The sequence below is a fragment of the Ursus americanus genome, chromosome 20 (assembly GCF_024610735.1).
Source record: "Ursus americanus isolate L20-20 chromosome 20, mUrsAme1.1.p, whole genome shotgun sequence".
Lineage (NCBI taxonomy): Eukaryota > Metazoa > Chordata > Mammalia > Carnivora > Ursidae > Ursus > Ursus americanus.
The window spans coordinates 26,510,369-26,536,061 of NC_142146.1; the positions used below are offsets into that span (position 1 = coordinate 26,510,369).

At 46.9% G+C, this 25,693-nt stretch overlaps 1 protein-coding gene across 1 annotated transcript in view; it reads left to right on the forward strand.

The window, feature by feature from the left end:
• The first annotated feature begins 5,140 nt into the window (after nucleotides 1–5,140).
• The window catches only part of RFTN1 (raftlin, lipid raft linker 1), a 190,159-nt gene continuing 169,606 nt past the window's right edge, over nucleotides 5,141–25,693 (forward strand). The window contains exons 1-2 of the mRNA XM_045791689.2: nucleotides 5,141–5,404; nucleotides 22,367–22,519. Coding sequence (XP_045647645.2) covers nucleotides 22,375–22,519 — 145 coding nt within the window. The 5' untranslated portion in view covers nucleotides 5,141–5,404; nucleotides 22,367–22,374. The remainder of the gene's footprint in view (nucleotides 5,405–22,366; nucleotides 22,520–25,693) is intronic.

Below are 25,693 nucleotides of genomic sequence, written 5' to 3' on the forward strand. Positions count from 1 at the left end.
TTAAAACAAATCATTTCCTCTTCATGTTACATAATCATTACAGGTTAGATGGAGGGCTGAGCTTCCCACAATCATTCATGGACTGAATGTTGCCAGTGGCCTTGCTAGAGAGAAGAGAGAACTCTGGAGGGTCTCATCCTGACAAGTAATTGTCACAGAAGTGATACACATCACTTCTGCTCACAATTCATCAGCCTGAACCAGTCCTATAACCTCTCCTAATCAATCACCAGGAGCTAAGAAGATGAATTCTTCCATGGGACCAGGAGAGGACCAGAAATACTTGGGGGAACTGCACTGATGAGCACTACAGTCTGCCTTGTAAGGAGGATCTCGAGCTGGTCCACTCAGGCCATCTAAGTACAGGCATGACGGAAATAGGTAAGAGCATCTTTCATACTCAGATCTTTGCACTGTCCCTGATGGTGTGAGGAGCCCTACTCTCCATTTCACTGGCTAAATGGCATCTAAATGAGGCTATTAAATGAGGTTTGAACTCAAGGAATAGGAGTTAGTCCTTCTGGTTGACCCACAGGTCGTGCTCCGGCTGCTATTTATGGGAGTTCATTGCCAAATGTAGTGGGAAGGATGAACAGCATTTTTCCTTCCTCTGCTGAAGATCTGTAGTGCTCCTGGACAAGTTCCAAGAGTTGTTGTCTAGTTGTCTACAGGGTTGCCAAGTGTTATTCTGGATGACTCTCATTTGAATGGAGGGAAGTGGGCTTCTGAATTCTGACGGTAGTCAGTCCCTAAGTCCTACCAATTGTTCCCTATTGACATAGCCCCTCTGTTTCTCTCAGCTCACCTTGTTCCCGTTTGGCAACTTTGATCTATTTTTGGAAGGGGTGTGTGTGTGTGAGTGTGTGTATGGGATAGTGGGTGGGTAAGGAAGGAAAGGAGATGTGATAGGGGATAATGGTTCTACTTGATTTCATATTTTTCCATATCTTTTTAATTTTATATTTAGACCTCAACTTTCAAAACCCCAAATCCAAGAATTTTACTTTTTTCCCGTTGTATTGCCATGATAACTCTCTCTTGTGGCACGCTGTGTCTTCTCTAGTCTAAACTGGTGCATAGAGCCTTGGTACAGTATCACAAGAATTACAGTGGGAGAGGGGAAGGAATGGTGGTGGGAAGGAAATCATATAAATGTATCAAAATCTTATTCCACCATTTACTTAATGATTTACTTCCACAATCTTCTTATTTTTTAATCTGTAGTATAGGCTTTTATATATTCATATATATGTATGAATCTCTGAAAATAAAGTTTGTTTACAAATGCAAGTCAATAGAGATGTCCTATGAAAGGAATAACCAGTGAAGGGCTATGGGTGTGGATAGCTTTTGGTAAAGCCAGAGCGTTCCTCAGGCTGCATGTGGGGAAGAAGCCTGCGAACAGCAACATGCTTCACACAATATTCCTGAAATTCAGTCTCACAGCTCTTTGCTCCAGAGAGCAAATTCTATCTCAGCCACAGGAGGGCCCCTGCTCCCCTGAACTGCCTGTTTGACAGACTGGGAATTCAGAGGAGAAATGACGAGTGGATTCAGGAGCCAAATAACAATAACTATATATATATATATAGCGTAATGGTGTGAATGGAACAGTTGGCAATCGTACGTTTCCTCAAACTGGTGACGCCTTTGGTGACATTTGGAGAGTAGTAGTCTGACCACACTGTGGACCAAAGTTCCTGGCCTTGGCCAATCAATGCACAAATATACGACATCCTAAGAAGCTCCCTGTCGCCACCCCAATTCACACCCCCACAGAGCTGAGGGAGTCACAGGGCCTGTTTGGAGCCTGGCACGAGTGTGCCCTGCTCCACAGTGACGGGGGACACCACAGACTTGGAAGGGGTACATCTGTGGGGGCTGTGCCTGTCATCATGAACCTCCGAAACCACTGGCTCTGGGGCACAGAATCTGGCCTCTGCCACTATGCCTCCTCATAGAAACCCGTGTCACCCTACGTGGGGCCAGCTTCCGGCAGCCATTTAGTGTGGAGCAGCTGGCCAAACTGTGAGCTCACTGTGGCTGCAAACCCACTTAAAATATTAACCGTGATGGTAAAGATGAATAATTCCTATACCCCCAGGGCACATATGAGTTTACTTATCTTTCCCGTCAGCCCTGAAATGCTGCTGCTCAGCTGCCCCGTACAAGATCTGGCTTTCACAGCCCTGTGAAAACACAGGACAACAGCAACTCAGGTCCCAAAGCTTTTGACGGGTCAGCTTTCTGCATAAGCTGTTATTGCTCTTTACAGAAAAATGGGGGCCTGAGTTATTTTGAGCTGAGTTGGGGGATGCTGAGTGTGGTGAAATTATGGGGTGGGGGTTGGAGGTGGGGAGGCAGAGGGCACAAATAGAGGTTTCGCTGGGATTCTCCTTCCCTCCAAGCTTCAGTGTAGCTGGGGGTGCAGCTAAATTGCCCTGGCTGCTGGTACCCATGGCCTTAATCGTCTCGAGTGGGGTGACGCTGCTGAGGCCAAGAGAGAGAAATGCTCCAGTGGGGGGGGGGTTCCTTTAACTGAGCTTTTGCAAGAATTGTACAGTCTGGCCACGGCCGCTTCTTACGCTTGCCTAGGCTGGCTTAACTCCTCTCCTTTCCACGGGGGGTGTGGGGAGAACCAGCTTCCCCATTAACTTGGGGCCTGCATTTTATCGACTGCGAACACTCAGGATCCCAGTTCTGGGGCCATCTGTGACCTGTCGTGCTATAATAGCTTGGTTTTCCCCGTGTTCAGCTCCCTCCCTGAGTACTTAGTGTTAAATCATAGGGGGAGGAAGTGTGAGCAGAGGAAAAACAGCACTATTACATGACCCCCGATGAGACCGCTGTGATAGAATTAAAAGCTGCCGCCCTAGGACATTCTAACAGATGACATTGTGAGGTTGCCAAGGTAACCCACCAGGATATAGTTCCAGCATCTTTGGGGTTGATGCTGGGTAGGCGAGGTCAGTCAGAGGTGAGTCCCAGCTGCCCAGGGTCTATCTCCTGGCTGGCCAGTCCATGGCAGCCAAGCAGAAAATCGAGGTTGACCTCTACAGCACAAATGCACCCAACGTTGACTCCTCATTGGGTATTCCAGGTGAAAGAGAACTAGAATATTTCAAATAATTGTTCAATGGAGGTTACACAAAGCCTTGAAAGATCTGGATGTTAATGACACATACTTCATTCCATAAATGTTTATTGAACACCTACTACTTATCAGGTAGGAAATGTCAGAATTATTTAGGGGGAAAGGTCAAGAATTCTAGAAAAAACCCTAAAAAAAGGCAGATCCAAGCAGGGAAAAAAGACATTTTAGACATTTACACATCGTTAGTACTCAGGAAAATGTCGAGTGGAAGAAAATGGAAACAATCAGAATAACTTATTAACCCCAACGATCATTAAAAAAAAACTTATGTGCAAAAATTTATAGAGTGAAAATGATTTGCTTAAAAGAAATCAACCTCTTCCCCCAACCACAACTAGGTTGTCCTGCATTTTCCCCCTTTTCTCTTTATCGTCATCTAAGTACTACGTGTTTACTTTTGAATTTCTGGTTAACACCTATAAATGTTACTTTTTCTTCTCTCTGAGGTAAGGATTAGAAAGGATCAGGAGGATTTCAGATGGGCCCTGACTTGTAAAAACTCAAAGCCTTGGAAGATAAATGACATAAAGATCCATCCCTCCTTTTGGCCTCATAGGTGGGTGTTCAAAATCAGGGTGGTGCCATTGGACCCTTGTCCCCACACATTTTTGTTTGAACCTGGACCTGGGCTGACACCTGGTCTTATTGTTTTCTCTCAGACGGCAAGCTGAAGAGAGAGAGCCGGGGAGATTGAAATTGGTGGTGGTGAGTGATGCCAGCAAGTGGTGAGCTGGAGAGGGAAAGGAACAAAATACAAACAAGAACGGTGTACAGGGCGCAGGAGGGAGGAGCACACAACTGGGATGGCTGTGGAAAAAGAAAATAAGGAAGAAAATCTCAGAGAGGCTGTGTGAAACAGGAATTCCTGAAGACAAAATAGCTCCTCCTTACCCCCTGGGGGGTGGTTATTAGTACCAGAAGGACCTCATTAAAACACTGTTGGGGCCCAAAACCAGCCCACAACTCTCCGGGCTCCAATGCCTAAGGCCCCCTCTTTGCGCAACCAGAAAATGTAGATAATTAATTAGATTATGTCAGCTGTCTTGTTGCGGTCCTCTTATAATATTAATAGCAATGATAATAGCTAAGTTATAGAGTGCTTCCTAAATACTTTACACATAAAACCCATGAGGAAGTGCTATTTAACAAATGAGGAAACAGGCCCAGAGCAGTTAAGGCACTTACCCCAATCACACAGAGAGTAAGTATGGAGGCCAGGCCAGGCCAACCCTAACTGGCTCTAGGATTCCTGCTTTTCACCCTACACTGTAATTTTGCTTTGTTAAAAAAGTTCCAAGAAAAAAATACTTTATAATAGGCTCTCGGCCTCACGTTTTCACTTTACTAAGTCAGCCCTGCCCTGGTGCTTTATTTATATAATTGTCTCCTTGGGCAACCTAAAGTTGCAGGCCAAGATGGTTCCCCACATCTCAAACCTTCTGGACACCTGAAGTAGGTGGGATAGGGTGTGGCAAGGAGACGGTGGCATTATCCCTCTGGTTAATCACCAACTCGAGAAATAACTTAGACGGGGGTGGGGGGTGGTGGTGGTGGCCCACCTGTGGAATGGGGAAGAGGAACGGACCACTCTCAATTATCCTCCCACACCCTCAGCCATCAGCCCCCTGGTGGCAGTCACCATCCAGCACCCCAGCTCCTACGTGCACTCCCGCCATACACAACTTTGGTTAGGAGGGGTCGAGAGGGTGCATCCCTGAGCCTCCGACCTCTGTGCGAAGGCGCAGCGAGGGTCGCCCGCGGGGTGCAACGTGTGCGGCGCGCAGGTGGCCCGCCTCGTGGAGGCAGCGGCGCGGGGCGTCGAGGGGGTGCAGGGCGTCCAGGGGCGCGGGGCGGGCCCGCTGCTCCCGCGGCGGCTGTCAGGGGCCGGCTGCTCCCCCGAAGATGCAGCGCAGCATATTTTGCACATGAGTTCAGAGGAAGAGGAAGTGTAGCCGGCGGACGCGCGGCGGCGGCGGCGGGGGCGCGTCGGGGCTGGAGCCGGAGCGCGCCAGGCTCAAGGCGCAGCGAGCGGGAGCGCGGCGGCCGCGGGCGCCGCGGAGGGACGGACGCACAGATCGCGGGAGGGACGGGCACCCGAGCGCGCCGCGCCGCCGCTTCCCGCCCCCACCCAGTGGCGCCCACGCCTTCCCCGCGCAGCCTGCTCTGTATGGCACAAACTTTCCTCCCGGGACGGAACACGCTGTCTCAGGGAGCCCGCGCCGGCGCCTTCTCCTCAGCCAGTTCCAAACGGTAGGTGGGCGCGCGGCAGGACTTGGGGTGTAGGCGGGCATAGGCCCCGCCATCTGGCCCCGCGGACCCGGACCGCGGCGGACCGGAGGAGCCCCGCGTGGCCCCTCCTTGCAGGTTGCCGGGGCTGCCACAGGGCCACCGCCCCCACCACCGCATCCCCAGCCCGGGTTGGATGGGGTCTGCGCGGATCCACGGCACGCAGCGGTCTTGGGCAACTTTTTTGGAAAAAAAAAAAAAAAATCATCCCTGGCACGCTATGGGGAGAGGCACCTAGAGCAGTTTGGTAGGGGTCGTGGGCTCTGCAGGCTCGGGGGCGCCAAAGAGGGAAGCAGAGGGGAAGCTTTGAGGCTACAGGTGGGTCTGGGACACTGCTGCAGGGGGTCCTTGGCAAAGATCAGGCAGGAGCTGGACACGGAGTGCGGGTTCAGGAGCGAGCGAGGCTGGGAGGGGGTGGGGGGGTGGGGAGTGGGAGGTGGCTCCGGCTGCCCTTCTGCGTGCGCCTTGGGAGGTATGTTTGTTGCCCGCGCAGGGGTGCTGGATAGATGGGAGCCGACCTGCCGCGCTTCCAGAGGAAGCGGCGCATCACCGAGGCACAGAGACTTGGGGCGCGGGGAGTCCCTAGAGCTGAAAACGGCATCTCCCCTTTTGTAAGGGGATTTCTTTCCTCGTCCTAACCCACTTACCCAGGCTCAAGGGGAGCCAGGGTAGGTCTGGGCCATGGCGGGGTGGTGGCGGCGTACATTTCAGAAAACCGGATTGTCAGGCATGCAACACTCCTCCTCCCCGCAGACCAGGGCCTGTGCCCTTGACCCAGGATATCGCCGTCTTGGCAGTGAGAACCGCGTGGAAGCCAAAAGTGCTAGACCCAGGCGCGCTCCCTGCTGCCTTCGCGTTGCTCATGCCGTGCTGCCCTATGTGCTTGTCAGTGGTCCCCAGGGACACTGGGTGGTGGCAGTGAGTTTGTTGGGGGACTTAAAAACAAACAAAAAGCATATATATATATATATATATATATATATATATATTTTTTTTTTTTTTTTTTTTCAGTCTGGCACAAATGCCAAATTTGAGTGCCTGCCCTGGGTTTCCAGCAACAGTCCTTTCTTGTAATTGGTACAGCTGTTTTCAGATGCTGGGCGGGCAGTCATGCTAGGCGTCTTCCAGCCCCTGCCATCGTGTGTCATCTCAGGATAAGTGAGGCCCTGCCAGGAAGGAAGGCAGGCGTAATGTGAGCGACCTCTGGGCCTGTGGGTAGGGCACGCTCTGCACCCCACGTGTCCCTGGCTGCCGGGATTCCTAATTTGTATCTCTGAACAGCTGAATTCCCTACGAAGTTCAAGTGACCCCAGATGTCACCAAACCCCACAGAGGGGTTAAGCAACAAGCTGTTTGGGGCTCTTTGGTGCGTGTGTGTGTGCTAACCTCAGTGAAATCACTTTAACCTCAGACTGACTCTGCATCCTCTTTTGCCTACAGCGGGGTTTCTGGTCCTGAGAACTGAGACCTCATCCTCTGTATATCAAGTCGTTGCGTTGGTGTTTCTTTGTTAGTCTTTTGGCTTAATGGACAGGGGGCAAATGGAAGTGGAGTGTTGTGCAGTTAGCTAATAGATTGGTGCAGGAACTGAAAGAGAACAAATTGGGAATGAGTTCTTTTTCTCCCTCTTGAGCAGGAATTTTTGGCTTCCATTCAAATAATTGCTTTGTCTGTAGGGAAACAGGCAGAAAATCTTTGGCATGAGTGATGGGAGTTCCTGTAAAGCTACTTGTGTTCTTCCAATCTTCTTTTTTCCGCAAAATTAAAACTATGTGGGCCCATAGCTTGGTGGGCATGGGTGTCTTGCCAAATTTCTAACTTGGTGGGCTAAGGAGAAGGTATTATGGCTCTTTCCCCACCTGTCTCATTTTTAAAAATATAAATAATTTGCAAGAACAGTAACCACCCAAGTACCCATACCTAAAGTGTAATTTAGCAGTACTGGCTTTATTACACATCTGTCTATCTGTTCATCCATCTATCCACCTTAAGTCCCATCCATCAGTAAGTCCCAACTTACTGTTTTATGTACTTTAAAGTAAATTATAGACATGGGCACAGGTCACTCCTAAATGTTTCAATGCACATTTTATTATTCAGAGTTCAATATATGTTCATGATTTTCTTAAGGTAAAATGTGAATGCATAGAGCGAAATGCACAAATCTTGAGAGTAACATTTGCATAATGTTTTGATAGATGTGTACACCTGTGTAACCCTAGTTGCTATCAAGATAGAGAATATTACCATCACCTCAGAAAGTTCCTCATCCCTGTTCCCGGTCAGTCCCTGCCCGCCTTTCAGTGGCGACCACTGCTGATTGTTTTTTACTGTTAGTTTGTTCTTGAATTCCTGTAAGTGGAGTTCTACGGTATTGTGTAAAGTTTCTTCCACATAGCATATTTTTGAGATTCATCCATGTTGTATATATCAGTGTTTGGGGTTTTTTTAAATTGCTGAATTATAGATTCCAGGATATGTCCATACCACAGTTTGTTAATATATTCCCCCGTTGATGGACACATGAGTCAGTCCCAGTTCGGGGGGGGGGTATTATGAGTGAAGCTGCTGTGAATATTTGTGTGCAAGTCTTTCTAGGGACATATGTTCTCATTTCTCAGGGGTAAATGCCTAGAAGTAGAATCATTAGGGCATAGAAGAGGTGTATGTGAACCTTATAAGAAGCTGCTGGGTCTTTCTCCAACGTGGTTGTACCATTTTTACAGTCCCATCAGCAAAGAATACAAGTATGAGATTCCAGATATGACAACCTGTTTTCCTATCCCAAAGTCAAGGGCATGACTTGACCAGTGTTTGGGGGCTAGAGGGGTCCAGAAATTGGGTATCAGAGACAGTCCGAAGGGTGTTGTTTTTATAGGTGGAGGAGTTGTGAGAAATCTCTGACCCTGCCAGTGAGTGAGTTTACACTTAAATTATTGCAGATGATCAGACAAATATTTTATTTGTGGAGGTCTTCAGAGAAGGGAATTCCACAGGGGACTGTACCCTTGGTTGTGAAAGAAGATTGATTGAGTGCTTTCTATATAGGGAAAAAATAACCCCCAAGCCCCACAGAATTCCACCACACTTCTGCTCAGCCACTCCTGGGGGATTTCTGACGTATTGGTCTGGTTGATGTGAACCTTGTGGAGGAGATTCCCGTTGGATTTCACTGGCTTGCGCAGCTGGCTGCTGAAAGCGGGTTGTGTTTGCTTTGTGAGGCAGATCAGATTTGGCCTTTTGAAGGCTCAGAAAACAGCTTTCCTGTTAAAGTGATTTGGCCTGTCAGTGAGAAACATGACCTGTTGACACGCTCTCATTGTCCCGGCTGAGAAAATGGCCCAGGTCCCCTCAGGTTCCCTTACCCTTTGGTTCCACTCTGTGGACCAGCAGCCGAACCTGGCCTAGGCTGATTCAGGAAACAGGGATGGAGCCTCTCGGACTGAGTGGGACCCCAGAATGAAATATTCATATCTGGCCGAGGTGTCTCAGTGGGGTCAGATGACAGATGGCATAGAGTCTTGAGTCGTTGCTCTGTGCCTGGGAACTGTTCTGATCTGACAGCCTAGGACAGTGCCTGCCCCAGAGTAGAGGCACCGTAAGTGTCGGTTGAAAGATTCTGGTGACTGGTGGTATCTGACTGGGTGATTGCCTGTCTGGGGTTGACCGTGAGTGCCAAGATGTCCCCAAGATGTATTTCACTAGAGGCTACTTTACCATAGCCTTGGAAACAGGTTCAGAGTGTTTCGGCCTAAGAAAACTTGCCGACTGTCCACTTCTATTTTAAATAGCACCGTTCTTATTTTATTACAGATTTCACTATTGTTACTAACAGAATCATAAGTATAGCTGCCACTTGCGGAGTGCTTACTCTTCTCCTACCACTGTTAGGCACTTCACATGCATTCTTTGAATTGAATCCTCAGGAGAGGCAAGTTACTATTCTTATCTGCACTTTAGCCTTAAGGAAACTGAAGCTTAGTGAGGTTAAGTAACTTGCCCTAAGTTCACTTTTTCATGTTTCCTAGACATAGGGAAGAGACTGACATTCTGGTTTTGCAAATGAGACTACATGTGCAAGCACAGATTTTCAAATACATCAAGTCCTGGGATAATAGACGTGTATAACCTGGATAGGCACGACTGCGCGGCAAGAGGTGACACACTGGAATTACTTTCTTCCGTCTTTTGTTCTTCTCTTAAGTTTTCTGAGTTTGGGGCAGCCAGGGCCTGTATCGAGATACTAAGTATTTTGGTGACAATTGAAGATATTGTTGGTTGACTGTGATTTTAGTTTCACTGGAGGAAAAGAAAGATGTTGCCCGCTGTTGAGTTCGAGTGTCTGTCCTGAGCGGTCCCACACCTTGGCCACCACCTACATGTGGCTACTTACATTTAAATGTAAAATGAATTAAAATGAAAGAAAATCAAATATTCAGCTCCTCGGTCCCACTAGCCACATTTCAAGTGCCCTAGAGACACATGTGGTTATTGGCCTGGGCCTTGGGCAGTGCAGAGGTGGAGTGTTTCCATCATGGCTGAAAGTCCTGTTTGCTCTGCAGTAAGCGGTTCTCTCTTCTCCTTCAGCTGAAGAATTGGCAACACACTTGGCTAAGGCTTAGGCTATTTTTCACTGACAAAGAGATACATTTAGCCAGACATTTCTTTTATGTTTACCTTTTAAAGGTTTTGCGTGCGTGTGATCTTTTCTCCCATTCACATTCAGTTTTTGACATAAATTTGAGTTTCTCTTTGCTCCTGGGCCCCCAAAGGGGCTTTCGTTATTATCATTGCATATTTTACCAGGATGCTTTCTGTGAAAAGATCGGTACAGCAGGCAAGTGATGGCCACTGCTTGAGCCCTGTTAATTCCTTGCTCTCCAAATAAGAATTCGGTTGAGCTTTTAAATATGCATTTGTGTGACTTACTCCCCACCTGGGCTGAATTCAGGAAGAAGAATCGGCTCTCAGCGGGGCCAGAACCAAAGAGCTAGAAAATCAGGTCACATTCTACGCCTGATGGCTACCTGCCAAGACTGAGATGGAGGAGACACTATTTGGGGTATCGAGGGCTTCGCTTTGGAGTTTTCCTGTGTCTGACTGCCCTTGTGTTGTGTAGGGAGTGCTGGAGGGGGCCTGGCAGCTTCTGTGTCCTGGTTGCACAGGACGAGGGGGCCGGCTGGTATGGTGCCCTAGCTTGCCCCTCTTCTGTGCTTCAAAGGAGAGGGGACTCCAGCCCTCAGGTGTCCTGGGGCACCAACACCAGCCAGTGGTGCAAAGTCCATGTCAGCTGTGTTTTGCCTAGCTTGTCTGATACTGACCAACTCTTTTTTTTTTTTTAAATACTTTATTTATTTCTTAGAGAGAGGGAGAACGAGCAGGGGGAGGGGGGAGGGGCAGAGGGAGAAGCAGACATCCCGCTGAACAAGGAGCCCGATGCGGGACTTGATCCCAGGACCCTGGGATCATGACCTGAGCCAAAGGCAGATGCTTAACCAACTGAGCCACCCAGGCGCCCAGACCAGCTCTTCAGCGACTTTATGAAACTGTATTGGATGTTTCCACATTTTTTCAACCAGGAAGCAGCTGCACTTCAGTGACAACTTTCTTTGGCTTTTGTAACTATAGTGTCCCATTTTGTTGTTCTATAGGCAGACCCTGTTGATTAAGCATTTATTTCTTGCAGAGGATTATCACCTTCCACTCATGTGTACACGAATGTGTGTGTGTGTGTGTGTGTGTGTGTGTGTGTGTGTGTGTGTGTTGAAATTTCTTACTTTGTATTTCACCCTGAGGAAATACTTTCTGAGGAATCCTTCAGGATTTATGGAATAGCTCCCAAATTCCTAAGTTTGAAGAAATTATTGTAATAGACCTCATCCATAAAGTTGGATAAGAAGAGAGTTGGTTAATCACAGACTCTGGTTAATGGAATGTGACCGAATCATGTATTACCAAATTTTGGAAATATAAAGTACAAGAAATTAGATTGTTCATTCAAACACTTCTATAACTTAGGGAGGGCTTTTGGACCTTTTTCACCGTCTTGGGACACCGAATAAGCACCCTTTGCAGTGTGGTGTAGTTATGCCATAGGCAGGTCAAAAGGAATCTTTACAGTGGATGACAAGTAATGCTGGTAGTATTTCTAATAATAGTTACCATTTATACTGCTTCTTCTATGTGTCAGAGCTCTTCTAAGCCCTGTTTGGTATTAACTTATTTAATCCTCCCCCTGCCAGTGAATTTTGGAGATATCCCCATATTATAATTGGGAAACCTGAGGTTGAGTGGCTTCCTTGAGGTCACACAGTTAGGAAGTAGAGACACTGGGATTGGAACCTAGGCAGTCTGGCTCCAGAACTTGTGCACCCAACCCCTGTGCTATGCCTTTAAGAAGGTGAACCTGAGAAAGACAGGCAGATATTCCAAATATTCCAGAATTTCCATCTTTTACTGGATAATGAGTGTCTGTCCTAGTCCTGAAGGATGTTGGCTTAGTAGGTATTTATTGTGTATCTGGGGGCACCTGGGTAGCTCAGTCAGTTGAGCATCCGACTCTGGATTCAGGCTCAGGTCATGATCTCAGGGTCATGAGATCGAGGCCTGCTTTGGACTTGGTGCTCAGTGTGAAGTCTGCTTGAGACTTTCCCTCTCCTTCTGCCCCTCCCCCTGCTCGTGCGCAAGCTCTCTCTCAATAAATAAATAAATAAATAAATAAGTATCTGTTGGGGCGGGGCATTGGGATAGCTGCTGTTGGGGATGAAGAAGACATGATTGCTACCTGTGGGAAGCTGGCTGTCACATGAGCAGATGAAGCATCACTGAAAGCTCCAGAACTCTCCTTTGAGCTCAGAACTAGTCCCTGCAGCTGCCCACCCCACACTTCCACCCAATGGAGTTAACACATCTAAAATAAGCTCCCATCTTCCTCCCATAGCCATCCCCAGCTCAGAAGGGGGCCACTCCAGCCTTCCAGTTGCTCAAGTCACAAACCCTAGCCTTGTCTTGGACGCCCTTTTTTTCTCATACTCTATTTCCAAACTACCAATAAATCTCATTTTCTATGTTTAAAATAGATCCAGAACTTGATCATTGCTCATACCCCATCATCATCTGGTCTCCCCATTTCCACAGTCAGTCATGGCCAGAGTGATCATGTCTGCCCTTGGCTTGAAGCCCTCAGGGGGCTCCCATCTCAGGGTAAAGCCAGAGTCCTTGCCACCGTCTGCACAGCCCACACAACCTGCCTCCCCACGCCTCTCTGATTTCACGTGCCACCTGCAGCCACCCCCTGTCCCCAGGCGGGTCCTAGAACCTTGCACTTGCCACCACCTTGCCTGGTACACCATCCCCCTCATCCCATGGTCTCTTTAACATCACCTTCTGGGTGAGGCCTTCGCTGATCACCCCGTTTTTAAATATTGCCTTATCTTCCCCTGTGCTTGCTGTCCCTCCTCCCTGCCTTATTTTCTTTATTTCTTTAAAATTGAATTTCCTTTATTATTTTTATTTGTGTGTTGTCTATTTATCTGATCCTTCAGGGAAGGGTTGTTGCTTTTTTTTTTTTATGTCTTTTGCATCACTTTGGTATCCTCAGCATTTAGAATAGTGCTTTGCATGCAGTAAGTGCTTAATAAAGGAGAATGTGATGGGTGATTTTATGTCAGCTTGGCTAGGCCATGGTACCCGGATTTTGTTCAAACAGGTCTAGGTGTTGCTGTGGGTTATTTTTCTTTTTTAATGTGATTAACATTGAAATCAGGAGACTTCGAGTAAAGCAGATTGTTCTCCATATGTGGGTGGGCCTCACCCAATCAGTTGAAGGACTTAAGAGAAAACACCAAGGTCTCCCAAGGAAGAAGGAATCCTGCCTCCAGACTGCCTTAGGACTCAAGATTGTAACATCAACACTTCTTAGGTCTCTGACGTGCTGGCCTGCCCTGCAGATTTCTGACTTGCCAGCTCCCACAGTCACATGAGTCAATTTCTTAAAACAAATCTGCCCTGCCTTCTCTCTATATAGATATCTATCCACACACTATCCTATTGGTTCTGTTTCTCTGGGCAGCCCTAATACAGAGGGTCAAGATGGAAGGTAAGGAGTGTTAGGTGGGGGGTGCACTGGAGGTAAAGGAATGGTATCTGGAGAGTGTTCAGTGTGTACAAAAGTTAGCAGTGGCTTCCTACAGCCTGGCTCCAGGGTACATGAAGAGGAACAGCCAGAGACCGGGGAGGGAGGGGTTTGGGGGGAAGGTTGAGGCTAAGGACTCCAAGCTGGGCAGCATATGTTTCTTATGCTCTTTGAGCCACTTGTGTGGCACAGAATGGTTAATCTGGCATTAGCCTATACTAGGAATTAGTGGGTGAGAGGCCAGGGGAAGCCAGATTCAGGAAGGCCTTTGATGGTCTTAAGAGAGTGGATCGGCATGGAAAATGAAGTGGTGGAAGGCCTCCACCAGCACCCAGCACCAGGCCAGCTGTCACGGTGAGAACAGTGGCAGGAGCAGGCTGAGGCCTGGTGTTTCGAGCCTGGGTGTTACGAGGACAGTGGTACTATCCACAGAACCAAGGAACACAGGAGGAAGAACAGGCCTTGACGGGCAAGGCCTTGAGTTCTGTTTGGAGCATATTCATCAGGAATTTCAGGAAATTTCTAGGTGAAGATATTGATACGGGTCCTTGGGCCTGTTTACCTGGAGTTCACCAGGCTGGGAGGGACACTGGAAGGTTTTTGCCCAGAACAGGTAAAGCAGGGCCCATGAGAGGGGATATGAGGGCTATTGGGGAGACAATAGCATTTGTGTAACTTTTTTGAGCATACTCAACAATACCACATATCGGAGGTTCCCAAACTGCATTACTAAGGCACCCCAAGATACCACAGCAAACTCATGAGGGCGGGGCAGAAGGGCTTTTTTTTTTTTTTTTTTACATTTCTGAGGGGAACACAGTGGTACTTGACATGGTAGACAACACAAGACCTGCCATCTTGGGGTAGTTCGCAGTACCAATGTAACACCGCCTTCCTTTTGATGATGTCTTGTCTCTGTGCAGCTGCCTTTTGGGTGGTTGCTAAGAACCTAGTGGAACAGGAAATGAAGGTGGTGGTGTCCAGCATGATTCCAAGGTTTGAGAAGTTGTGCAGTGCCCAAGAGATGCGCACATCCCGTTAGTACTTGTGGTGACTCAGGAATGAAAGAAAAGGGTTTATTCTTCCAATTTTTATGTACTATTTTTTTCAAAAGGCTAATAAGTTGTTTGGACATAAATAATTATTATGTTGTTTAGACTGAACTACTTAATAAGTGGAACTGTGAGTATTGCTTTTAGCCTCCGGTGCCGTGGACAACGTACCGAGACGCTAAAGGTGCCAGGAAGTGGAAAGTCTCAAACCTCTGTCATGTATTGTTGTGGGTGTCACAGGGAGATTGTGAAAGTGTAAAAGCAAGGATAGAAGGGGGGAGAGAGGAAGGGCACAGGGGTTGCATCCAAAGTCTCATTTCTTCAAAAATATAAGATGTGAAGCAAATAAAGTAAAATGTAAGCATTTGTTAAATCTTGGTGGTGGGTATCTAGATGCCTCATTTTTTGTCCTCATCTGTGTGTCCGAAGTGGCTTATACTGAAAATGATTTTTTTTAAAGATTTTATTGACTTATTTTAGAGAGAGAGTGAGAGAGAGAAAGTGTGAGCATGAATGGAGGGGTGGGGAACAGCGAGGCAGAGAGAGACTCTCCAGCAGTTTCCATGCTCAGCACAGAGCCCAACTCGGGGCCCAGTTTCCTGACCCCAAGATCATGACCTGACCTGAAACCAAGAAGCAGATGCTCAACCAGCTGAGCCACTCAGGTGCCCCTGTACTGAAAATGATTTTAAGAGAGACAGAAGGAGGGCTGGGAATAGAAATTTTGGGGTGCATCTGTGCTTGGGAGGACAGCATGCAGGTGGGAAGAGGGCCTCTCAAGTACAGAGGCTCAAGAGATGGGGGTGTGGAATCAAGGGGGGCAGCAGAGCCATGTTCTAGACTGGGGTTCTTAGCCCTGGCTAGGAGACTTAAGAAAGATCCGAGACTGGAGAGGGTTCAGAGTGGGGAAAACTGAGCTTGCTCCTAAATTGTTGATTTTTCACTCCTGGATGCCAGTTAGAATCACCTGGGGTTTTCAAAATTACTGATGATAAGGCCTCACCCCCAAATGCCTGGGCATCAGGACCTTTAGATAGCTCTCCAGATGATTCCAGTATGCAACCAAGGTTGAGGACCACTGCCACGGCCCAGGGTTTCTCAAACTTTGCCGTTGTTCAAACTTCAATGAATCACTTGTCATTAAAATGTAGATTCTCATTCAGCAGGCCTGGGAGGGCCTGGGATTCTGGATTTCTCACAGGCTCCCGGGAAGTCCGGTGCTGCTGGTCTGAGGCCCACACTTGGAGCCGCAGCTTCTTCTGAAAGGGAGCTGGGTTCAGTTAAGGGTGCTTGTGATGGAGTCTGTGGGAAGGCAGGGAGGTGGTCTGGATCAGACCCCGGCTGAGATGTGGGGGTGAGGGGATAGTAAGCAAGTGTTTTCTTTTGGTAATGTAAATACCCCTCGTGTTCCTTATCTTTTGGTCTGTAACAAATTACTCCCGATCTTGGCAGCCAGAAACGACAGTAAACATTTATTATCTCACAGGGTTTCTGTGGGTTAGAAATCCAGAGGCAGCTTAGCTGGGTGGCTCTGATATGGGGTGCCTCAAGAGGTTGTGGTCAAGATGCTGGATGGGCTGGGGGCCATTCTGGGGCTGATGAATCTGCTTCCACATGGGTGTTGAGCTAGCCAACAGTGTTGGGTGTTGGGTGGAGGCCTCCATTCTTGTCCTGGGACTTCTCCACAGGGTTGTCCTCATACTATGGCAGCTGGCTGTCCCCAGAGTGAGGGATCCAGGAGAGAGCAAGGTCGAATCCACAATGCTGCTGTAACCCAGCCTTGGAAATCACGCTTATCATTTCTGCAGTGCCCTTCTGGCCCCGCGGGTCAGCCCTATTCACTGTGGGTTGGGACCACCCGTGAATGCTGCGGGGATGACTGAGGGTCATCTTGGAGGCTGGCTATCATACCTCTTATTGTTTTCAATGAAGAAAATAATGTATGTGCAGCTCAGAAAATTTGAAAAATCTAGAAAACCATAGAGAGAGTGTCACCCATCATCTCATGACCTGAAGGAAATGTCTGGGAACATTGTGGTCTATGTCTTGCCAGATACAAAGAGAATGTGTGTGTATATATGTATATATATATGTATATGTACTTATATATACACACACATATAAAATATATATGTAGTATATTACTATAAATTTATATAGTATATATTATATACACACTCACTTAGAAGGAGTAGCACCATACAAATAATACTGTTTCATATAGATTGTTCTTTATTCTTGGCATCGAATCAGGAATGCTTTGAACAGGTAAATTTTTCTTATCGAAGTATAGTTGGTGTAGAGTGTTATAGTAGTTTCTGGTGATTCAACAATTCTAGACATTACTCAGTGCTCCCCACAGTAAGCGTAGTGTCACCATGCAGTGTTATTACAATGTTAGTGACTGTATTCTGGACTGTACTTTTCATCTCTGTGCCTTTCTTACCTTATAACTGGGAGTTTGTACCTCTTAATTCCGTTCACCTATTTCACCCAGTCCCTCAATGGGTAAATTTTAGTTACCCTTGGGTTTCTGTCTTAGACTATGTTTGAAGAATATCAAGATTTGATATCATTTGAATTTTCAAGTTTCATTTACATTTCTGGGTTGAGAGAGATGTTCCTATCATGTAAAAATGTCTTAATTTGGATCATCAGTTCTTACTTTGGGTGACTGAGTGATGTAATAAACACGCTTGAGGCTTCAAATATGGGATTTGAATGCAGAAATAAAAAATGAGTTTGCCAGCTGATCCAGCATCATTGCATATAATTGCCCCATCTCTGGTTGCCTGTCATGAGCTGTTGGCAATTGTTAAAATTAGCTTTACAGTCTGCCACAGATTAGCAGCGAGTGTGGTAAATGAGGACTCACTCTTAATGAAACTAATTTGTATTTGGAAATATAACTACATTTATTGCTCCCATTATTTAAATACATGTATCCTAGTTGATAGTAAAAATGAGCCTTTAAACTGAAGTTTTCGAAATGCAAGCTGAAAAATAATCTTTTAAGGAGGTGATCCTTTCTGAAACGGTTTTCCAGTGTCTTTTAAGCATCCTGGGAAGCATTTCAGAAACAAACCAGAAATACTTTAAAATAAAAATGTAAAGATTTCAACATTGAAAATGACACAGGACACCATGCCCCATTGCTGGTCAGCTTCTTCTGGAACCGGGTCTGTTTTCTATCACAGGGATTTTCCCTGGGTGTCCCGCGCTCTGCCCAGACTTCCAGAACAGCCTGCCCCACTGCACCACATACATCTGTTCACTGTCTTTCTCCTCCTTTCACCTCCGATCTCCTTGAGAGCAGGGCCTGGTCTTCCCATTTTTATCTTTCCTAATCGAGGGCCTGATTTAAAGCAGACCTTAATAAATGTGTGCTGAATGAATGCATGCACGTATGCACGAATTTGGAAAAGTTCCCTCTCTCGTGGAGCTGACCGTTCCTGCATGACGCCGGGCCACCGTGTCTCAAAGACACACCTCGCGCTAGGTTTGATTTGGAAAGAACTGATTTTCCAGAAGCTCACCATCTGAGGGCTCTCTGCTTTCTGGTCATTTGCAATCTCTAACATCCTCTTCTTGCAGCCAGGGTCTCAGCCTCCCGGTGATTACCTTCTTTTCCCCCGTAATCAGCATCCAGTTCCTAATTACTTTTAGCCGATTTCTGCTAGAGAACTGTGTGTTTATTTTGGCTTTTTTCCCACTGTCTCGCCACAGGAATGGGGAACGACCTCCTCTTTTTGCTTTACCTTTGAAGAACTCTTGGAAGGTTTTTCTTGGTCCCTTGATGCTAGACAGACGCATACACATGGGTTCAGGGATGTATTCTGGGAAGACCGTGGTAGAAACAAAGGAAAAAAATCCTCCTGTATGACTGTCAGCTAATCAAAGCTGATCCAGGGATTCACTCACACATAAAATGAGTAACTTGATTTACACTAGGTGTCAATGTGGGGTGACTGTAGGAATCTGAAAGGGCAGAGATGTGGGAGTTGGATAGACTATAGATAAAGCACCGGGAGAATCTCATCCCACACAAGTGATTTTTAGCGTATGTCCTTTACAGGAACAGACAACAACGAAAGGAGAATTAGCCATGAATAGCGCCACTCTCATGATTCTACCCAGGATGCTGACGCTCCAGAGGGGGCAGGAGGTAGAGCTGCTAATCGGTCCGTCTCTCGCAGGGTCTCACCCTCTGCCATGCCTCTCCTGCGGTCAGCATCTGGCCACCCTAAATGTGGAAAGAGAAGCATCACTCATTAGCAGGACCCTTGCGCTTACTACACCACCCAGCCATCCCACACGTAGGTGCTACCCTAGAGAAATGAAAACTTCTGTCCTCATAAAAACCTCTGTGTGAATGTTTATAGCCATTTTATTCATAATCAACTGGAAACAGCCCAAGTGCCCTTCAGAGGGTGAATGGCTAGACCCGGGCCCGGAAATGCAGGCAGTCTTGACTGGTGTTCTCCTGAAGAGGCAGCAGGACATGGTTATTTTGAACAAACTTGTGAATGAGTTACATATTGCATGATGAATCACCCCAAAACTTAGAGCCTTAAAACAGAAACAATGGTGTATTTTGCTCAGGATTTGCAGTTTTGGCAGGGTTTGGTGGAAACAGCTTGTCTCTACCTCACATGGTATCAGTGTCTTGACTGAGGCAGAGGCTCAGTTTCCAAGATGGCTCACCGGCAAGATGGCTGGCAAGTTGGTGCTGGCTGTTCATTCCTCTCCACATGGGCCTCCCTTTGGGGCTTCTTGGGCTTCCTCATGGCATGGTGGCTGGGATCCAAGAACAGGCATCCCAAAGATTAAGAAGTAGGTGCTCCCAGTTTCGTAAGGCCCAGGTCCAGAAGCTGCCACTGTGTCATTCCACCATATTGTATTGTTCGCGTAACCATGGAACCCAGATTCAGGGGAGGTGACGTAGACCCCACCTGCAATGGCAGGAGTATCAAAGGATTTGGGGGCCATATTTCAAGACCTTTATCTTTACCATTTACCTTGTGTCCTACTGGAGAACTTAACTCCTGAGAGAGATGTGCTTCCACTGAGACAGACACTCCTTGAGTGTCTGAGGGAATGTACACCAAATGTCTGCATCGGGCAAAGCCATGCCTCTACTCTTCCCTCTGCCTACCACCTGTCACTGCCCTCAAAGGCCCATACCCATCCCTTGCCCCAAGCTCCTTGTGGGATTCTAGCATGAGCCATGGGAACCCCACATAGTAAACAGCAATATTAGGCACTGTTCTATCTTACTTCCCCCCCTTTTGTAAGCTAGATCTTTCTTGTTTGAGGAGTAGGGACTGTAATATGTATTTTTAGAATGATATGAAAATCTTTACTATTTTGACAGGGGTGGGGGTTGGTAGAAAAATGCAAGAAGGAACTAAAAGGAACACAGGCATGCAGGGAGTGAATAAGGTAGGGCCTCAATACAAAAGGGTAAGAGGAACAAATTCATGCTGAGGTTTTATTGGCTCACAGCTGCTTCATATGTCTGCCTTCCCAGAGAGAGAGTCGTGCTATAAAAGCAGTTGCTTAACCAGGGTTGCGTGTATTCCAAAGAAATGAATCTCTAAGTTTGAGACCTTGAGGAGTCTCTGATAGTATAGTTTTGCTGTTGGCTGGTAGTGTTTATCTTTTCTGTGTCAGATCACATGCATGGTTTACCTAGAACCTTGTCATGTCCTGTGAGATAAGCACAGTGCCCTTCGGGGTGAACTTGGGCAGAGACCTCAAGTTTGGGACAATCTGACAAACGTTAAACTCCAAGTTGTAATTTGGAAGAATTTTTCTCATGTGTCTTGGCACGCCATCCCCCACCTCCTTCCACCTCCTTAATTTTTTCTGAGTCTTTTGGCTCATCCTGATAATCCTCTCCTCTTTTTTCTCGATTGTCAGGGAACCCGTCCTTTATAGAAGATATTACATCATACTAAAGTGTTAGTGTCTACCATAAGCTTTGCTCGTTGCCCTTCCCTTAAAGATATTTGTGGTTTCAGAGGAGATCCTGAGAGAGAGAGCGATTGTGATTTCAAAGGAACGAATCTCTGATGCTAGAATTTACCTACTAGGATAACAAGAAGGGGAGGATTTTTGAGGGGGAGGTTTCTCTTTTTGAGGGCCCCAAACACTTAGTCTTTCTTAGGGAGGTAGGTGTGTTAGTGACTTACTTGGTGAGCCTCTGGGTTATTTCCAGTTCTGTTCTGGTGGTAACAGTGTTCATCTTGCCAGGTCACCTGTTCCCCAGTACACGGGAGCCTTCCTGCCCACTTCTCTTCTGCTTAGCCTCAGCAGATGCCACTCAGCTTGCTTTTTAGTAGTTAAATATGCAGCTTCTGTATATATCAGCCCTTCTATCTGCAGAACTACAGAGTATTTTACAAGTAATCAGTTCATGCAGATTGCACATAAATCATGTCTGCCCCGGCCCTTTGGACACTAATGTTCCCTTATTAAGGCATAAGTAAGCCTTCCTGTTCTCATCCATCCTTCCAGACTTTTTTTAATTACTGAAAAGGATAGCCTGGTTGTCACGACACCGCCCTCTTCCACTCCCCCACCCCCACCCCACGTACTGCTTTTTTGAGGTTCGTTTTGTTTTTCTGGAGCTTGCCAGTTTGCCTTAGGAAGCTGGGTACCTTGTGAATGGATTAAGCAAAAGGAAATTCTTATCTCTAAAAGGAAGCGGTCACCACGTTTCTGTTTGTGATATTCTTGGCCAGTTCATATTTTTGTGAAATATGGTCTGATGGCAGCTCTGGTACCCCAGAGAAGGGGGAAGTATTGGTCATGCTCTGTGCACAAAAGGAAAATATCTTCTGCTGAAGTCTGGGGAGTGGATAAAAAGTCATTTCACGAATGTTCATTCTGCCTAAATAAACAGAGAACCTTCATTGTTTTCAATCCCTCGAAAGGCTGGGAGCTGAGCCCACCCTAATGTGCACATTATCCTAACATTTCTCCATTTTTCTTTCAAACTGTCGCCACAGATCTTCGCTCTAATACACGTGGATTTCTGCTTCCAATTTCTCTGGCCCTGCTATTAGTGTTCAGCCAGTCTTCATTTTGGTCTAAAATGACTCTCTAAGAGCGTGGAAGCATACTATTACTTCCTGTGGTCTGGTCTCAAAAAGAATAAAAGGGGGACTTTTAGATGAGGCCTGTAAAAATACCACCATCTACTTTTAGAGATGTTTTATGAATATAAATTCCCATCTAAATAATTACTGTTGGAGCTAGGAAATTGTACCAACAACTTATTATTCTCTCTTAGCAACCACAGCAAAAGTGACATGTCTCTTGTTTTGTTTTTTCTTTTCAGATGGGCTGACACCATAATGTACCATATTGCTTTTAAGATCTCATTTTTTTTAATCACGGCTATAGATTAGAGTGGAACTGAGGTGCTCTGAGGTATTATTTTCCTCAGATGGGGGAAAAAAGATAGGAGACAGGTACGCTTTTGGTGTCATTATAGAAGTGTGGGATAGCTGGTAATGGTGTCCGCACAGAAGGAGAAGCCAGCCTGGGTCCTGAGCATGATTCCTCCGTGTTCAGGTCAGACACTGAAATATACTGGGTTTCATAAAGGCTGAGGTCCTTCATGTAGTCTTCAGGGAAATACGGGGTCTTTTATACTGTTATACTTTTGTTTAAAAACAAAATCTCAGAAAAAAAAATCACTCTCCTTGTCCTTGTTTTGGTTTCTGCTGGCAGCTGCTGAAATGGGTTGCGGATTGAACAAGTTAGAGAAACACGATGACAAACGGCCTGGAAATATCTATTCAACTTTAAAGAGGCCTCAGGTGGAAACCAAGATAGATGTGTCCTACGAATATCGCTTCCTGGAGTTCACGACCCTGAGTGCTGGTGAGTATGGATGGCCCAAGCTCCTGGTGGCCCGTGAGCTCAGACCCAGCCCCGAGGCTGAGGTCCCCTCCCACCCCAGCCCACCACCCCACCCCCGGGCAGGGCTGGTGGCAGAGCAGGGGGGTGTGGGGGTTGCTGTGGGGAACTGGAAAAGATGGGCCTTTGAAAAGGTACTGCTTGCAGAAATCCAGATTTTTATGTGGAACTTTTCACTTTTTAAAAGATCGCAACGAATTTAAATTGTAAGAAGTTAAACCTAGGTGTGAGTCAACTAGTACAGACACGCGGGTGGGCTGCGTTTAGCCCATGGGCCAACTAGTCTGCAGACGGTGTGTTGTGGCGAGCCCTGTGCAGAAGGAAAGTTTGCCTTATCTCCTATTAACATTGACCTGCCTGTTGTCTGGCGTCTTTCGAGGGCGCTTGCCCACCTGGGCTTGGCTTTGCCTCATCCGAGCTGCAGGGTGTCCACGTCACCTCACTAACAGTGTCGCAGGGACCCTGGGGTGACCGGCCCAGAGCATTTGCTTGAGCGCTGACTGTGTGCACAGTGCTGGGTTATTGCTGTGGGGAAATCGTGCAGGGTGTCCTGGTTTCCTGGAGCCTCTCACTTAGTTCGAGAGAAGACTCACACACATGAAAACAAAACAACAAAACCTCAACAGACTATAATCATAAGTAAGAAAATATAAAAATATGCCTTCAGAAGAGGAAAGATCATTCTTTCGGTGTAGGGGCAGTCCCTAGAAGTTGCACACAAACAGGGACGCTAACCAACTCGGGCGTCTTGCCACTTTCTCCCTGGGCTGCTGGGTCTATTTTAAGCTCCTATTAACAGAGAAGAGAGTTTGTGGGAAAAGCGCTCAGATTTGGGGGTTTGAGTCCGGCTCTGCTGTGGAGTGGCTGGGTTTCTGTCAAATGAGCACGTCAATACCCGCCTCGCAGGGCAGCTGTGGAGACCAGAAGAGGAAGGGTCTGAGGAGCTCTTAGCACAATGCTGGCACGTAGTGGGGCAGCTAGTGTTACGTCCACTCCTGTTCCTGCTGCGACCACCTCTGCACTGAGCCTCCCGCTGCTTCTTGAGCCCTGGGAGACATGGCCAGCTGGGTGTCTCTGCAGGGACGTTCTCTGTACCCCTGCACATCCCCCACACTGAGCCCTGCATCTTCCTCATCAGGTTGGCTTTCGGCTGGTGCCCTTGGTGAATAATGTCACCACTGTTCTCTTAAGGAGGCTTGACACCTTAGTCATCTGTGACCATGCCTTCTCCTTGCCCACGATTTCCATGGTGTCACCCTAGCCTATTGAAACTGCTTCTGAAAATGCTGTAACGTAGCTCATGTAATGTGAGCAGATTTCTACACAAAATTATTAGGAGCATTTGGTCATCCATTGTTTGTTCGGTGAACATTTCAGTGCCTGCAATGGTCTAGGCCTTGTAGAATGATGAAGGAGAAAACCAAAGCATGTGTAAGAAAAAAGAGCGCAAGGAAATATGCCCACATGTTCAATACTGATTTTTAGGAAGCTGAAAATATGGGAGGATTCTTTTCCTCTCATTCACAAATATATATACATATATACATATATATATATATACACACACACACACATATATTTTTTTTGCATCACGGTTATATTTCCTTTATCATTAAGAAGAGGCGGTTTTGCTCGCAGAGACCTCCACAAGCTGTGCCCTCTATGTATGCACTGTTCCATCACGACACCTGAGTTATTATCTCCCTCGCCTCCTGATTTGTTTGTCTGCTGCCCTGTGCTCCGGTCGGAGCACCCACACTGTTTTGCCGCACTGTGCTTTCTTTGATTGAATTACCTTTGGTTTTCTGATTATGAAATGAGCATACCTGCATTATAAAAAAGTTAGGAAAACGCCGGACAAATCTCCTTGCTTCTACCCTCGTGCACCTCGAGATCATGGCACTCTTCTTCTCAAAGCCCGTGTCTCCCCTCACCCCGATTGGCACCAGCTACTCTCCATCCTCCTCCTCCGGAAGTTTGCTCTGTGTGGGCTGCCATTGTTTCTTAAACCCTCCAGGCCCCCTCAGGGCCTTTGCACTACTTGTTTCCTCTGACTGGAAGTCCTCCCAGATATACCCTTGGCTCAAACCCTTAAGCCACCCGCCCTCCTCTGTGAAACCTTTCCTGACCACCTACTTAAAATTTCTACTGACCCCCCGACTCCCCATCCCTTTGCCCCCTTGATTTTCTCCATAATGCTTCCTATCATCAAACATGCTGTGCATTCTGCTTATTGTTATTTGTTGCTTTTATTTGTGGTCTGCCTTCTTTTCTTAGAAGGTAGAATCCCTCTAATGAGTATCTGTTTTACTCTCCACTATACCCTCAATACTTAGAACAGTGCCTGGCACATAGTAGATAATCAATAAATATTTGTCGAATGAATACTTAATGTATATTTTTGTGTCTTGCTTTTTTGCGGCTTAACATTGTATAGCGAGGCAGCACCCTGTCATTCCATATGTTCTCAAAATATGATTTAATGGCTCTATATAATTTAATCACTCAGCATACCATAATTTATTTAACGGTCTTCTTTTATTGGACATTTAAGTTATTTCGGGCTTTGGGCTATTATAAATAATGCTGTGATAAGCAGCGCTGTCCATAAATCTTTGTGTGCATTTTTGATTATTTCCTCAGGAATTACTGAGTTGAAAGATATGAACGGCAGGCCTCTTGACAAATTGCCAGACGGCCCTCTGGCTGGGACCTACTTGTGTAGGGCACAAATCTGATCATGCCAGGCCCTTGGCTGGTTCCCTTGAGGCAGCGGAGTCCGCCTGGTGCTCAGGGCCTTCCCCAGCTCAGCCTGGCCCTCTGTGGACCCTCCCCTACCTTGGAGGACAGTGGGCGGTGCCCCCCACCCCCATCCCAGCTTCCACTCCTTCGGCACAGGGCCCGCTCCACCCCTCACTGCTTGCCAGAGTCCCGCCCACCGGCAACTGTCCCTTCCCGACATCCATGCCATCGCCATTACTCTCTGCTGCATGCCTGCCGTTTGTCAGTACCATCCTTATGACACTTTTATTACATCATACATTAAACGTGTTTGTGTTTCCTCAGGGCAAAGATCAAGCCTTGCTTATCTTTCTGTGCGTCTTTCTTGTTCACACTTTTTAGCTGAGAAGATCGTGT